Below are 13,851 nucleotides of genomic sequence, written 5' to 3'. Positions count from 1 at the left end.
GCTGGTGGCTCCCACCTGTCATCCTAACAACTCAGGAGGCCAAGATCTGAGGATCGCAGTTCAAAGCCAGCCTAGGCAGGAAAATACTTGAGACTCTCATCTCCAATGAAAACCGGAAGTGACGCTGTGGCTCAAAGAGGTAGAGTGCTAGCCTTGAGCTGAAGAGCTCAGGGACAGCGCCCGGGCCCCGAGTTCAAGCTCCAGGACTGGCAAAAAAAAAAAAATAATAAATTAAATCTTACAACTATTAGCTGGCTTGCTGAGGCTCTGGGTGGACACAGACTCTTGCTGTATTATTATTCTTTTTGGCCAGCCCTGGGGCTTGAACTCAGGGCCTGAGCACTGTCCCTGAGTTTCTTTTGCTCAAGGCTAGCACTTCTACCCCTTGAGTCACAGCGCCACTTCCAGTTTTTTCTAGGTGGTACTGAGGAATCGAACCCAGGGCTTCATGTGTGCTAGGCCAGCACTCTACCACTGAGCCACATTCTCTGCCCCACAGTGCTACTTTCTGCTTTTTTTGGCTTGTTTTGGAGGTTAACTAGAGACAAGAGTCTCACCGACTTGTCCGCCTGGGCTGGCTTTTGAACCACGATCCTCAGATCTCAGCTAGGATGACACGCATGAGCCACCGGCGCCTGGCTTCTTGCTGTATTTGTATTTTTCAATCAGTAAAGGAAAAACACAAGTTACTTATGCCAAAGGCCCTCTATTTCTGGTTTCAACAGCAGCTAAGATGAATCACAAAGAATATTTGCAGAATGGAAACTCTATAGGAAAGAGGAAACATGCCTGGATTTTACTTGCTTCCACCTAGAAGCCTGAAGTGGCGCAGAGAAGGAGTCAGATTTTTTTTTATTGTTAAGCTGCAACATACATGGTTTAATACAACAACAACAACAACAACAACAAACACCACATGGGAATCAAGTGAAAAGTCATCAACTAAACAACCAACAAAGCAAACACTCAAAACAAAATCTTTTCCATTGGAAACATGTTAAAGATGAATATGGGGTTTTGCTACCATCTTACTGCGATTTTCTTATGTGTCACGAGCCTCCCTACCCCATGTTCTCTGTCACCAAGCGGATGGGAGTGGAGTTTGTAATGAGGACAAAAATGAGAAGTCCATTTACAGCAGAGAACCATTTCACAAGGCGGCCACACTGGGTCTGGGGAAGAAAATCACTCATGAAAGTCTTCACGTGGGGAGGCGCGTTTAGAACCCATGAACCTTCAGCTGCTCCTCCTTCACAATGCCAACCTGCAAAAGAAAAAGGGAATTCAGGGCTGGGAAGATGGCTTAGAGGGAGAGTCATCACCCAGCATGCAGGAAGCCCTGGATTTGATTCCTCAGCACCACATAACACAGAAAAAACCGGAAGTGGCGCTGTGGCTCTAGTGGCAGAGTGCTAGCCTTGAGCAAAAAGAAGCACAGGGACAGCGGCCAGGCCCTGAGCTCAAGACCCAGGACCAACAATGTACACATACACACAGACACAGAAACACACACACACACACACACACACGGTCTACTACCTTCAAATTAAGCACCCAAACTGGCCACCAAGTTCCCTACTTCACCTCAATCCCAGGATTTGTTACCCTTTAAGTGGTCATACTTCATCATGTTACTTTTCAGGGCAATTTTAGAAAAGCAATTTCCAGGTTATACATGGAACGCTCACCTCCAAGAGAAACTGGCAAATGTTTTTTCTTTGGTCACCTTGAAGCTGAATCACCTCGCCGTACTCAGGGTGTTCGATCACAGTACCATTACAGGCAAATTTCTAGAGGACGAAAGGAGACAACAGAATGTACTGAAGTAACCATGAGGTCCTATATCAATGGCAGAACACATGTGGATTATTTTAGTGGGCTTCACTGTATGGACAAAGATGTGTCCTACAGACCCCAAATTAACTTACATTGGAACACAATGAACTAAATATTTCAGTTTGTTTGAAAGCTACACCATTCTGGGAGAATACCAAATCTTGGGGGTGGGGATCAATTACAAAAGGGAAAACTATTTCTTGGATCCTTCCTCCTATTCTTAAAAAAGTACTTTTTTGTTGGCCATGGGGCTTAAACTCACAGTCTGAGCACTGTCCCTGAGCTTTTTTGCTCGAGGCTAGCACTCTACCACTTGAGCCACAGCACCACTTCCGGCTTTTTCTGTGTACATGGTGCTGAGGAATCGAACCCGGGGCTTCACGCATGCAAGGCGAGCGCTCTACCGCTAGGTCACACGCCCAGCCCTGGCCTGTACCTTTTTGAAGGCCTTCACAAGCTTCTTCTTGTCATAGTCGTCAGCGATGCCCTGGACGGTGGTGAGCGTCTTGCGGCCGTTGCGCTGCTGGATTCTTATATGAATGTAGTCCTCAGTCCCCGCCGGGAGCAAGTCGTCACCCTTAGTTGCATCAGCAAAGGGGTCTGCGAGGGAGGGGGCAACGATCCAGAGCACAGAACCCAAGCTTAGTGAGCTTTCTAGAAATGAGGTGCACGCGCAACTCATGATAATGTGTAGAAATAGTGGTTGGCATGGGTGGACATGTTGGGGGGGGTACACATAGTATTAGATTATTCACCAGGGATTTCAGAATGAGATTTTTAAAAATCTAAGCAGATATTGTCTGCTATTTGAATTGAAAAAGAGCATTAGAGGGCTGGGAAGGTGGCTCAATGGTAGTGCTCGCCTAGCATGCAGGAAGCCCTGGGTTCGATTCCTCAACACCACATACACAGAAAAAGCCAGAAGTGGCGCTGTGGCTCAAGTGGAAGAGTGCTAGCCTAGAGCAAAAGAAGCCAGAAACAATGCCATGGCCCTGAGTTCAAGCCCCAGGACTGAGAAAATAAATCCATGAAGACAGGTATCTGGAAATCTGAGAGAAAAATAGACTAGTATATGATACATTACTGTAGAAACTTTCCTTAAAGAAAGAAAAAAAAAGAAAAAGAGCACTAGATACACAGAGCTGACAGATACACATGGCTGATCACAGCATCCTCTTAGTGACAGAAAAAACATTTACCCCTTCCACTCGGAATTTTGTAGCCACTGTAAAAAAACATGTGTCACGCCTGTGATCCTAGCTACTCAGAAGGCTGAGATCAGAGGATCATGGTTCAAAACCAGCAAAAAGCCAGAAGCGGGACTGTGGCCCAGTGGTAGAGCATTTAATAACCCTGAGCAAAAAGCTCAGGGACAGCATCCAGGAACCTGAGTTCAAGCTGCAAGGATTGAACATTCAAGTTTTGAACATGCAAAAGGTAACAGAAATATACAAATAGGGCTGGGGATATAGCCTAGTGGCAAGAGTGCCTGCCTCGGATACACGAGGCCCTAGGTTCGATTCCCCAGCACCACATATGCAGAAAACGGCCAGAAGCGGCGCTGTGGCTCAAGTGGCAGAGTGCTAGCCTTGAGCGGGAAGAAGCCAGGGACAGTGCTCAGGCCCTGAGTCCAAGGCCCAGGACTGGCCAAAAAAAAAAAAAAAAAAAAAAAGAAATATACAAATACACCCACCATTGTCAGCATTTTGCTTTGCAGCATAATAACAAAATGTGGGTCATCGTAACAATCAAAATGTTTACAGAAATATGCAAATCATCTCACATGCAAATACACCTACTGACAGAATGCTTTGCAATATTAATAAGTTTTAAAAAACCACGGATCGTGGCTGGGTTTGATTCCCCAGCACCACATATACAGAAAAAGCCGGAAGTGGCACTGTGGCTCAAGTGGTAGAGTGCTAGCCTTGAGCAAAAGAAGCTCAGGGACAGTGCTCAGGCACTGAGTTCAAGCCCCAGGACTGGCCAAAAAATAAAAAGTGAGAACTCAGCTAAACCAAATCTAAGAAGAATGAAGAAAATATTAACTTGGTCCGACTACAGCTAAGGGAATTATAACCAATGTCCCGTGTTGGGTCAACAGGGGTGGGTAATGTCTCCTCCATGAGCTGCTAAAAACAAACAGATCATGGCACAATTACGGGATGAATTTAGTTCTACGTCTTCTTTACAAATATGAAAATCAATTCAAAATGTACCTTGAACCTTGTTTAAAGAATTACAAAACCTTCTGCACAAAATACACAAGCACGGTAGGTCAGGGGCAGTTCCCAGGACCGACAAAATAATAATAATAATACAGGGCTGGGCATGTGGCTTAGTGGTAGCATGCATGAAGCCCTGGGTTCGAGTCCTCAGTCCCACAGACACAGAAAAAGCCAGAAGTGGCGCTGTGGCTCAAGTGGTAGAGTGCTAGCCTTGAGCAAAAAGAAGCTCAGGGACAGTGGCTGAGTTCAAAACCCTGAGTTCAAGTCCCAGGACTGGCAATAATAATAATAATAATAATATACAATGCAACTCAATAATAATAATAACAATAATATACAATGCAACTTAATGCATGCACAAGTATACGAAGCTCGGTGTCCCCGCTCCCCCTCACGCATGCGCCGTGAGGTCGCGGTCCGTGCAGTGCCCAGGCCCCGGGGTCGCGGGGTCGCTGATCGGGGTCAGCAGGGGAGGGGAGGCCGGCACGCATGCGCAGTGGGGCGGAGGGTGGTCGCGGGCCGCCGCCATGTTTCCCCCGGGGCCTGCGGGACCCGGATGAGGTGGTGGTGGCCTTACCGAAGGATTGGAGGTTCTGAATAGTGGACATGCGACACTAGTGTGAGGCCGGCCGAGGGGGGGAAAAGCGTCCTTGGCGGGGCCCGCGCGGATCACGGTGTCAGGAGGCTGCGGCCGCGGCGGGACGACGAACACGCACGCCCTGGCTCTCACGCACACCCTCGGGTGGGGGGGGGGGAGGAACGGCGGGTGACACTGCGGGCCGGGATGTGTGAGGGACAGGCGCTGGGCTCGGGGGAGGGGAAGGAAGGGGGAGGACCCGCGAGCGGAGGGCGGATGGACGGAGGGAGGGAGCAAGAGGCGGGTGGTGGCGGTGGCGGTGGTGGCGGCGCGGCGGCGGCGACGACGAGACGCGAGCCGGGGAGGCGGGCGCTGCGGTTCTCCTCCAAGATGGCCGCCGCGGGCGGACGCTGCCCACGTGACCCGCCGCCGCCGCGGGCCCGCCCCACGGCCCCTCCCTAGGGGCGGGGTCTGGGCGTGATTGACGGCCCACTGCACCTGTCAGAGCCCCGCCTATCCACCCAGGGCCCTCCTCCTCCAGGCTCCTCCCTGGGGCGGGGTCTGGGCTTGATTGACGGCCCGCTGAACCTGTCAGAGCCCCGCCTTTCGGCTCCGGCCCTGTCCCCTCAGCCCTGCCCTCCCTTGGCGGCCTGGTCCCTCAGCATCCTCCGCTGCGAGGGGCGGGGCTGAGCATCCTCTGCCGGGGTTTCCCCGGATGCTCTGAACCAGGGATCTGAGCTCCAGGATCACACTTGGCCTCTTGCTTTACCCCAAGTGGGGGGGTGGGGGGGATAGGGCCCCCTCTCCCCTCCTCAAAGGGGCAGGCCTTGGGAAAACCAATCCTTAACCCCAATCCGGTGTGACGGTGAGCTCAGCCAAGAAGTTAAGTGAAGGAAAATGTCTTATCTGGCCACAGATGCCATTTGGGGAATGGGCTCCATCAACCCCACCAAAGTGTTTGGGGGGTATCACCCCCCTGGCCATGGGCCAGAGATCTTCCAACCTCCAGAGGAAGACTGCCTGAACTTCAGGTGAGACCAGAGTGCCAGCCACAGTGAGAGAAAGCATCAGGTATCAAGTCTGAGTCCTTGTCATGGACCAAAAAAAAAAGCATGAGAGTAGCCAAGAAGCCAAGAGTATGATGTCCCGAGTTCAAGTCCTGGGACCCACAGAAAAATAAAACGAAGCATTAAATGTATGTGGCAATCTTGTTTTGAATAGTAGAAGACCTTGACCCACATAAAAATAACAACAAAGCCAGATATCAGTGGCTCCTGACTCTCAATCCCAGCGAACTCAGGAGGTTGAGATCTGAGGATCTCGGTTCAAAGCCAGCCTAGGCAGGCAAATCTGTGAGACTCTGATCTCCCCTTCATTAACTCAAGAATCTTAAGATAGAGCTTGAGTGACCCCAGCCTCTTTGATGAGCCCATGCACTAAAACACATTCGATGAGGAATTCAGTTTTCACTACAGTAATCTCTCACACCATGCAAGAGGTCAACACAGTGTTTAGCTCATTATATGGGCAACATTCTACACAGTTTGAAGCGGCACAGAAACAATTTGTACGTGCAGTATTTATGTATTTGCTGGTCCTGGGGCTTGAACTCAGGGCCTGGGCTCTGTCCCTGAGCCTCTTTGTGCTCAAGGCTAGCACTCTACCACCTGAGCCACAGCGCCACTTCCGGCTTTCTCTGAGTGGCTTATTGGCGCTAAGAGTCTCAGGGAGTTTCCTGTCTAGGATGGTTTTGAATGGCGATCCTCAAGTGACTTGTAGCGGGCTGAGCAATTGTGTTGTGGGTGCTTTGCCTTCAGGCTCATTTGCCCAGTAGCAGCCTAAATAGGAGATGCCAATTGGCAAAAGATCATACCTTCCCCTCCCCTACTCCCCAACCCTGATGGAAGTGAAGGTCAATCCTACAAGAGAAGGGAGCAAGGGAGGAAGAGAGAGAAGGACAGAATGAGGAGAAAAAATAGGGAGAGAGAAGAGGGAGGAAGAGGCAGGAAGAATACAGAACAATCCTCAGCCTTGAGCCTTTTCCCTCTACAACCACTCATGCTTAGTCTCCTCTATCCAAAAGAAACAAACCCACACACATTGGAAATGTTTCATAATTGACATTTTACTTCATTTTCTTTGTCATTTCTCTTGGCAATCATTCTTGGCAAAGTGCATACAACGTGAACGCAAGCATCACGCCCAGGAAGTCCTTTTCGATCCTGGAAACCCTCTAAATATTTCCATTTATAAAAATCTAAATATAAATATTAACACTAAAGATCAAAATCACTTGATGACAAAATAAATCTTCTGGAACTATGGCATATGCTTATGAGGTTTTTTTTTAATAGTAAATTAAATATTTGCACTTATTTGGCACAAGGAAACCTTTATGTAAAAAAATCAAATGCCATAGAGCAGGCTTCTTTTATTTTTTGCAAGGCTTACACTACACATTCTTATCCAAAGAAAACGGAGTGCTTTTTTTTTTTTTAACACTGTAACACAAGAATTGCTTTTCATGCCTCTTTTCAAGGAAACTGTCTGCTTGGAAGTAGGATTGTGTGTGTGTGTTTTATTGTTTTGTTGGCATAGTGTTTCCTTTATTTGTTGTTTTCCTTCGAATCACACCAATGGAACCAAAAAGCCAAAGGTGCATTCGTTTCACAGGGGTTGTTTCTGTGGGGTCACACACATGACAGGGCATCAGCAAGGGAGATCATTGGAGGAGAAGTAGCCTGCCCCCTTTGGCAGCAGCCAATGAGGAGGTCAGGGAATGCACAAGGCAGCCAATGAACACAAGAGGGTTAAAAAAAACACAACTACCATAGACTTAAGCTTCCTGCCAGGCCTTTCAGTTATGGTCAAAGGCGTGGCCCAGTGGGTTGAGTGCCAGCCAACCAGTGGAAGCAGCAAGTACCAGGTTCAAGTCCCGGTTTCAGACCTATACAAAACGCAGAGGCATGGCTTTGGCAAGTTAAAAAATCTCTGGCCTCAGTTCTAGAAAAAGAATGGCAGCTGGGAAGGTGGCTTAGTGGTAGAGTGCTGGCCTAGCATGCACGAAGCTCTGGGTTCGAGTCCTCAGCACCACATACACAGAAAAAGCTGGAAGTGGCGCTGTGGCTCAAGTGGTAGAGTGCTAGCCTTCAGCAAAGGAAGCTCAGGGACAGTGCCTGGGCCCTGAGTTCAAGTCCCAGGACTGGCAAAACCAAAAAGTCAGCATCAATCCTTCATTCCACCAAGTTCCCAGTTTGCCTAGACTCCATGACACCTCTAAGTTTGCTATGAATTTTCTAAGGCTGCTCTCCAACCATTTGGAATCGTTTGTTCTTTTATCGTGGGTATCTTTCCTTTTTTGATTCTTTTGTACCATGGGGGTTTGAACATGCCCCCCCCTCTCGCTAGACCCCCACAGCGATCCGGCTCAAAGCTGGTGCCCTACCACTGGAGTCACACCCTCCCTTCTGGCTTCTTTTTTTTTTTTTTTTCCTGGACTCACTGAAATATCTCTCCTGGACTTTCCTGGCTGGCTTTGAACTGTGATCCTCAGATCTCGGCCTCCTGAGTAGCTAGGATGACAGGCGTGAGCCACCAGTGCCTGGCTTTCCATAGATATATATGTGTATGTATATATACATACATATACATATATATAAACACTGGGATGATTTCATAAACAAAACAACAACCACCCACTGGTGATGAATTCAGGAATAATTCCCACCCTCCTGGCCTCCACCTCTCCTTTTCCATAATTTTCCAGCTGTATCAAATGGGTAAAAGGACAACAACAACAATAATCATGTTAACAAAACCTGGTCATAGACACGACACACAGGAGCAAGGCCAACAGGAGAGAGGAGAGGAGCGGGGGACTCGGGGGTGGCAGCCACTGCCTGGGGTGTTTCTGTCTGGGATTCTGGGGTGCCTTTCCTTTTCCGGGTCAGGCGGTGAACGCCCCCCCATCCCGACCCCGCGGGTACGCATGCGCCCCAGGCCTCTCCTCAAAGGTTGTGGGGGGGCGGCGGGGTTTGATCCCCACAGGAACTCGATGGCTGGCGGTGGAGTCAAGGCACTGTCGTGTGAGGCCGGAGGCAGTGAGTGGGTCACTGGCGATGGAGTTCCACGGCGTTAGTGCGTCGCAGCCGACCCCAGCGCGGGCTCCTGGCGGGAGGGTGGAGGGGGGGACGAGGACACACACATCAGTCTGGGCGTTGGGGGTGGGAAGGGAGGAGTCGCGGAAAGGCAGCTGGACAACTTGGTGTATTTGGGAAGGGAAGGGAAGAGATTTCTGAAATTTTAGTTGTTATTACAAAGGATTGATGTTCAGAGCAGTTATCTATCGCTGCATAAGTCGGGGGAGGGGTCCATTGCTTTGGGCTCGGACTGTGGCTTAGTGGTAGAGCGCTCCCTTAGCATGCATGAAGCCCTGGGTTCGATTCCTCAGTACCACATACACAGAAAAAGCCGGAGGTGGCACCATGGCTCAAGTGGTAGAGTGCCAGCCTTGAGCAAAAGAAGCTCAGGTACAGCGCCCAGGCCCTGAGTTCAAGCCCCAGGACAAGAAAGAAGAAAAAATTCAGATGAACACTGGAACTGGAGCATAATAATGATATTGCTCAATTCTTGAGCATTTAGTTCCAGCATATTTGGACGGCTAAAAGCTGAAGTTTTGTTTTTGTTAGACAATTGTGAGGCTTGAACTCAGGGCCTAGGTGCTGTCCCTGAACTCTTTGGCTCTACCACTTTGAGCCACAGAGCAACTTCCGATATTCTGGTGATTCACTGGAGAAAAGAGTTCCATGGACTTTCCTGCCCGGGCTGGCTTGAACGTGATCCTCCAGATCTCAGCCCCCTGAGTAGCTGGAGCCACCAGCCCCTGGCCCATTCACTTTTTTTTTTTTTTTTTTGCCAGTTCTGGGGCTTGAACTCAGGGCCTGGGCTCTGTCCCTGAGCTTTTTGCTCAAGGCTAGCACTCTACCACTTGAGCCACAGCGCCACTTCCGGCTTTTTCTGTGTCTGTGGTGCTGAGGAATCGAACCCAGGGCTTCATGCATGCAAGGCAAGCACTCTACCACTAAGCCACAGTGACAGCCTCCATTCACCTTTAAAAACAAAACAAAAAAAAAAAAACCCTCCACCGTCCATCCGATCCAAAACAGACGGCAAGACCAAGATGAACCAGAGAAAACTCTGGAAGGGAGGTGGCACTGGGAATGAAGTAAAGGGTGGTTAGACACACGAGGAACTTACCATGGGGCCCTGGGTGGAGGTTTTCCTTTCTGCAGGCCTGTTTGCTGAGCAGCCTTGGAGAACAAAGTTGCGGTTAAATGCTTTCGTGGCGGTCACTGAAGATGCTTCTAGTTTTTCAGCTGAAAGGAAAAAAAGGGGGGGGGAGTAAGTGGTCCCCCAGAAACTGGACCAATTAGTCAGGAAGAGAGAGAGAGAGGCATCCCATATCCTTTCTATACATGGGCCTGACTGCAGGCTCTTTTCATGTTACAGTTTTTGTTTTTAAAAACAGTTCTTTAGGGCTGGGGATATGGCCTAGTGGCAAGAGTGCCTGCCTCGGATACACGAGGCCCTAGGTTCGATTCCCCAGCACCACATATACAGAGAACGGCCAGAAGCGGCGCTGTGGCTCAAGTGGCAGAGTGCTAGCCTTGAGCGGGAAGAAGCCAGGGACAGTGCTCAGGCCCTGAGTCCAAGGCCCACAACTGGCCAACAAAAAACAAAAAAAAACCAGTTCTTTAACATTATTATGATTCATTTTGTGCCCGCCCTGGGGCTTTGAACTCATGAGCCTGGGTGCTGCCCCTGAGCTCTAGCCATACTTTTTTTTTTTTTTTTTTTTTGAGGAGGGGAGGGTGGATTTTTCCTGCCCAGGCTGGCTTGGAACCGTGGTCCCCAGATCTCGGCCTCCTGAGTAGCTGGGATGACAGGCGTGAGCCACCAGCTCCCGGCTGAGTCAAAGTAGAGAGGCAGAGCTCTAGACAAGATTTCCCCATTGGTGTTTGAGTTCTTCCAGGTAAGTGATTCGAACTCACTTCCCTGTGGTCTCATGGAGGTGTACCTTTTACCGGTGGGGCAGGCAGTTTCCTTCTTAGCTGCCTCGACGTGTCAATGGTTTGGACCTGCAAACATAACACAATCAGTCACACACTTTTTTTTTTTTTTTGCCAGTCCTGGGGCTTGAACTCAGGGCCTGGGCACTGTCCCTGACTTATTTTTGCTCAAGGCTAGCGCGCTCTACCACTTGAGCCACAGCGCCACTTTCGGCTTTTTCTGTGTAGGTGGTGCTTGAGAATCGAACCCAGGGCTTCATGCATGCTAGGCAAGCACTCTACCATTAGGCCAAACTCATGGCCCAGTCACACATTTTTGGAACCAAAAATAAGTTTTGAAAACCTCTGTGTTGGGCTGGGAATATGGCCAAGTGGTAGAGTGCTCACCTAGCATGTATGAAGCCCTGAGTTCGATTCCTCAGCACCACATATATAGAAAAAGCCAGAAGTGGCGCTGTGGCTCAAGTGGCAGATTGCTAGCCTTGAGCAAAAAGAAGCCAGGGACAGTGCTCAGGCCCTGAGTTCAAGCCCCAGGACTGGCAAAAAAAAAAACAAACACCTTCAAAAAACAAAGAAAAATGATGTCTTTGATTGTTACAATGTCCCAGACTGAATATTTATTCAGTCAGCATCATAGAGAGAAATTAGTTCAGGTAGTACTCCCATAAAATCCCTCTGAGTTCTCTGTCAGATTTCATCTGAAACTACATGTGAAATAACCAAGTTCATTTGTTTTTTAATCAGAAACATGGAAAACATAGTGCAAGTACTATAAGTGGGCTACTAGAAATAGCCCAACCTATGTCTGGATTCCAGCTCAGAGATAAACATCCAGAAGCAGAAGCTGAATGGACCTGAAGAGACATGTTCCCTGTACTAGCACCTGATGCCATGTTCCATCCCCAGCCCCCTCTGTACTGAGAACCAGCTCTCCTCAAACTTCTGCCACGATTACCAAAGCCATCATGGTCCCCAGACCTGGCCTTTTCAGCTACCATGCCCAGATAGGAGAGGTCACTGTAGATCCCACAAAAAGCAGATTCCAAAACCAAATCAGAAATAGAAGGTATTTCTGAAGAAAATGCCTGTGAAAGATGAGCATGGGGAGGGCAAGAGAGGCAAAGCCCTCAGCCATGATGTGCACCAGATGGAGGAATGGAAGAAAGTTTAGACAAGAAGAGCTGCAGATCTTTGTCACCTCTGAGATCTCTGCCAAGCAGAAGAGGAGTGTATTACAGTCCAACTCTAACTGGAAAACAAACTAAAAGCAAAAGACATGGAATTCTGGGCACAAATACCTCACATCTATAATTCTGGCTCCTCAGCGGGATGAGATCTGAGGATTGTGGTTCAAAACCAGGCAGACAAATCCAAAACACTACTATCTCCAGTTAAACAGAAACAAACAAAAAAACACAAGTAGAGGAGTGGCTCAATTAGTAGAGTGTCATCCTTGAGCAAAAAAGCTAAAGGAATGAGATTGGTACCACCTATGCACTCACAGAACATGTCCAATGCCATTTTAACTAATGTAACTACTCATTAACCAGAAAATCCACTAGTAGGGTTTCCTTTCTGAAGCAAAATGCTATTCAATTCTTAACTAAGTTACCCTTATTTTCAAAAGCAGCTGTATTTCTGAAGAGTACTGAACAAATGTGTATGATTTTCTGTGCCAGACTTTTTTTTTTTTTTTTTTTGCCAGTCCTGGGCCTTGGACTCAGGGCCTGAGCACTGTCCCTGGCTTCTTCCCGCTCAAGGCTAGCACTCTGCCACTTGAGCCACAGCGCCGCTTCTGGCCGTTTTCTGTATATGTGGTGCTGGGGAATCGAACCTAGGGCCTCATGTATCCGAGGCAGGCACTCTTGCCACTAGGCTATATCCCCAGCCCCTGTGCCAGACTTTTAACTTTGTTTTCAAGCACTGTAATTGGTATGGATGGTTAGAAACAATAATATATTAGGGTTTATACTTAACCCTTTCAGGACTGAATTGTATCTCCTATTAATTTTCCCCTGTGTCGTGATAAATGTTTGCCAGCCTTCGGTACTGTGTTGGTCCAGATGTAGGTTTATATGCTCATTTTTAGCTTATTTCTTGTACCTTGCAGTATGCTGTACTCATTCAGTCCTTAAGGGGTTTGCTTTACAAACTGTGCACCTGTAAGGTTTATTAGCAATAAGATAGAAAATTGAGCAAGTTTATACCATAAAAAAAGGTTTATACCAGAAAAAAGGAATCTGCTCAGTTCCATATTTCATCCATGAAAAACCTGCAATACAGGCAGTTTCAAGGAATAAATAAAAAGGAAATGTAAAGCATTGTAAACGTAAAAAAAAAAACAACAAAGAAAACCTCTGTGTTGACTCAGGGCCTGGGACCTGTGCCTGGGCTCTTCCACTGTGAGCCACAGCTCCACTTCCGTTTTTCTGGTGGTTTATTGGAGATGAGAGGCTCAAGGACTTTCCTGCCCCAGGCTGGCTTTGAACCACGATCCTCAGATCTCAGCCTCCAGAGCGGATGAGCCTTTTATCTCGTGAGTTGTCACTGCACTGTCTCTCGGTGTGAGGAAGGGCCACACACACCTGGCTCCTCTGCTTCTGGTCGCGTTTTCTGGTGAGGCGCACGCACGGGGCGATGTTCAAGCCCGCAATGGTCAGCGCTGAAATCCGGCTCTCGATGTCCGAAATCTCAAGACAATAGAAAGGCACAGTCAGGGAGGGCAGAGCACTAACAGGGATGCTCGCTTTGTTCACAGCATCGGGAACACAGAGAATATCTCCGTGGTGAGGGGGATGCTCATTCCTTCCATCCGTGCTTCCCCAGCCCATGGGTGCTCAAAGGAGAATGGAAAAACCCAACTGTTTCCTTTGTGAATTTCAAATTCTACTTTGGGCCAGGTGCTGGTGGCTCACGCCAGTCATCCCAGCTTACTGGGGAGGCTGAGATCTGAGGATCACGGTTCAAAGCCAGCGCGGGCAAGGAAGTCCATGAGGCTCTCATCTGCAATGAACCACCAGGAAACCGGAAGTGGCGCCATAGATGGCTCAAAGTGGTAGAGCGCCAGCCTTGTGCAGAAGAAGAGCTCAGGGACAGCGCCCAGGCCTCCAGTTTAAGATCCACAAGAAACCAGAGCGGAGGA

The 13,851-nt window shown here is 48.6% G+C and overlaps 2 protein-coding genes across 2 annotated transcripts in view; both read right to left on the bottom strand.

The window, feature by feature from the left end:
- Nucleotides 1–692: 692 nt before the first annotated feature.
- Nucleotides 693–13,851, bottom strand: part of Eif1b (eukaryotic translation initiation factor 1B) — a 23,189-nt gene continuing 10,030 nt past the window's right edge. Inside the window, exons 2-5 of the mRNA XM_048334757.1 lie at nucleotides 4,642–4,787; nucleotides 2,273–2,436; nucleotides 1,689–1,790; nucleotides 693–1,264 (exon numbers count right to left, since the gene is read on the bottom strand). Coding sequence (XP_048190714.1) covers nucleotides 1,220–1,264; nucleotides 1,689–1,790; nucleotides 2,273–2,436; nucleotides 4,642–4,672 — 342 coding nt within the window. The 5' untranslated portion in view covers nucleotides 4,673–4,787 and the 3' untranslated portion in view covers nucleotides 693–1,219. The remainder of the gene's footprint in view (nucleotides 1,265–1,688; nucleotides 1,791–2,272; nucleotides 2,437–4,641; nucleotides 4,788–13,851) is intronic.
- Nucleotides 8,668–13,851, bottom strand: part of LOC125342366 (myosin VIIA and Rab interacting protein) — a 27,551-nt gene continuing 22,367 nt past the window's right edge. Inside the window, exons 13-16 of the mRNA XM_048334487.1 lie at nucleotides 13,295–13,399; nucleotides 10,718–10,778; nucleotides 9,898–10,016; nucleotides 8,668–8,808 (exon numbers count right to left, since the gene is read on the bottom strand). Coding sequence (XP_048190444.1) covers nucleotides 8,776–8,808; nucleotides 9,898–10,016; nucleotides 10,718–10,778; nucleotides 13,295–13,399 — 318 coding nt within the window. The 3' untranslated portion in view covers nucleotides 8,668–8,775. The remainder of the gene's footprint in view (nucleotides 8,809–9,897; nucleotides 10,017–10,717; nucleotides 10,779–13,294; nucleotides 13,400–13,851) is intronic.

Source organism: Perognathus longimembris, chromosome 26, assembly GCF_023159225.1.
Source record: "Perognathus longimembris pacificus isolate PPM17 chromosome 26, ASM2315922v1, whole genome shotgun sequence".
NCBI classification, from domain to species: Eukaryota; Metazoa; Chordata; class Mammalia; order Rodentia; family Heteromyidae; genus Perognathus; species Perognathus longimembris.
The sequence above is the reverse complement of the archived record's forward strand: the minus strand, read 5'-3'. Positions and strand labels throughout refer to the sequence as shown.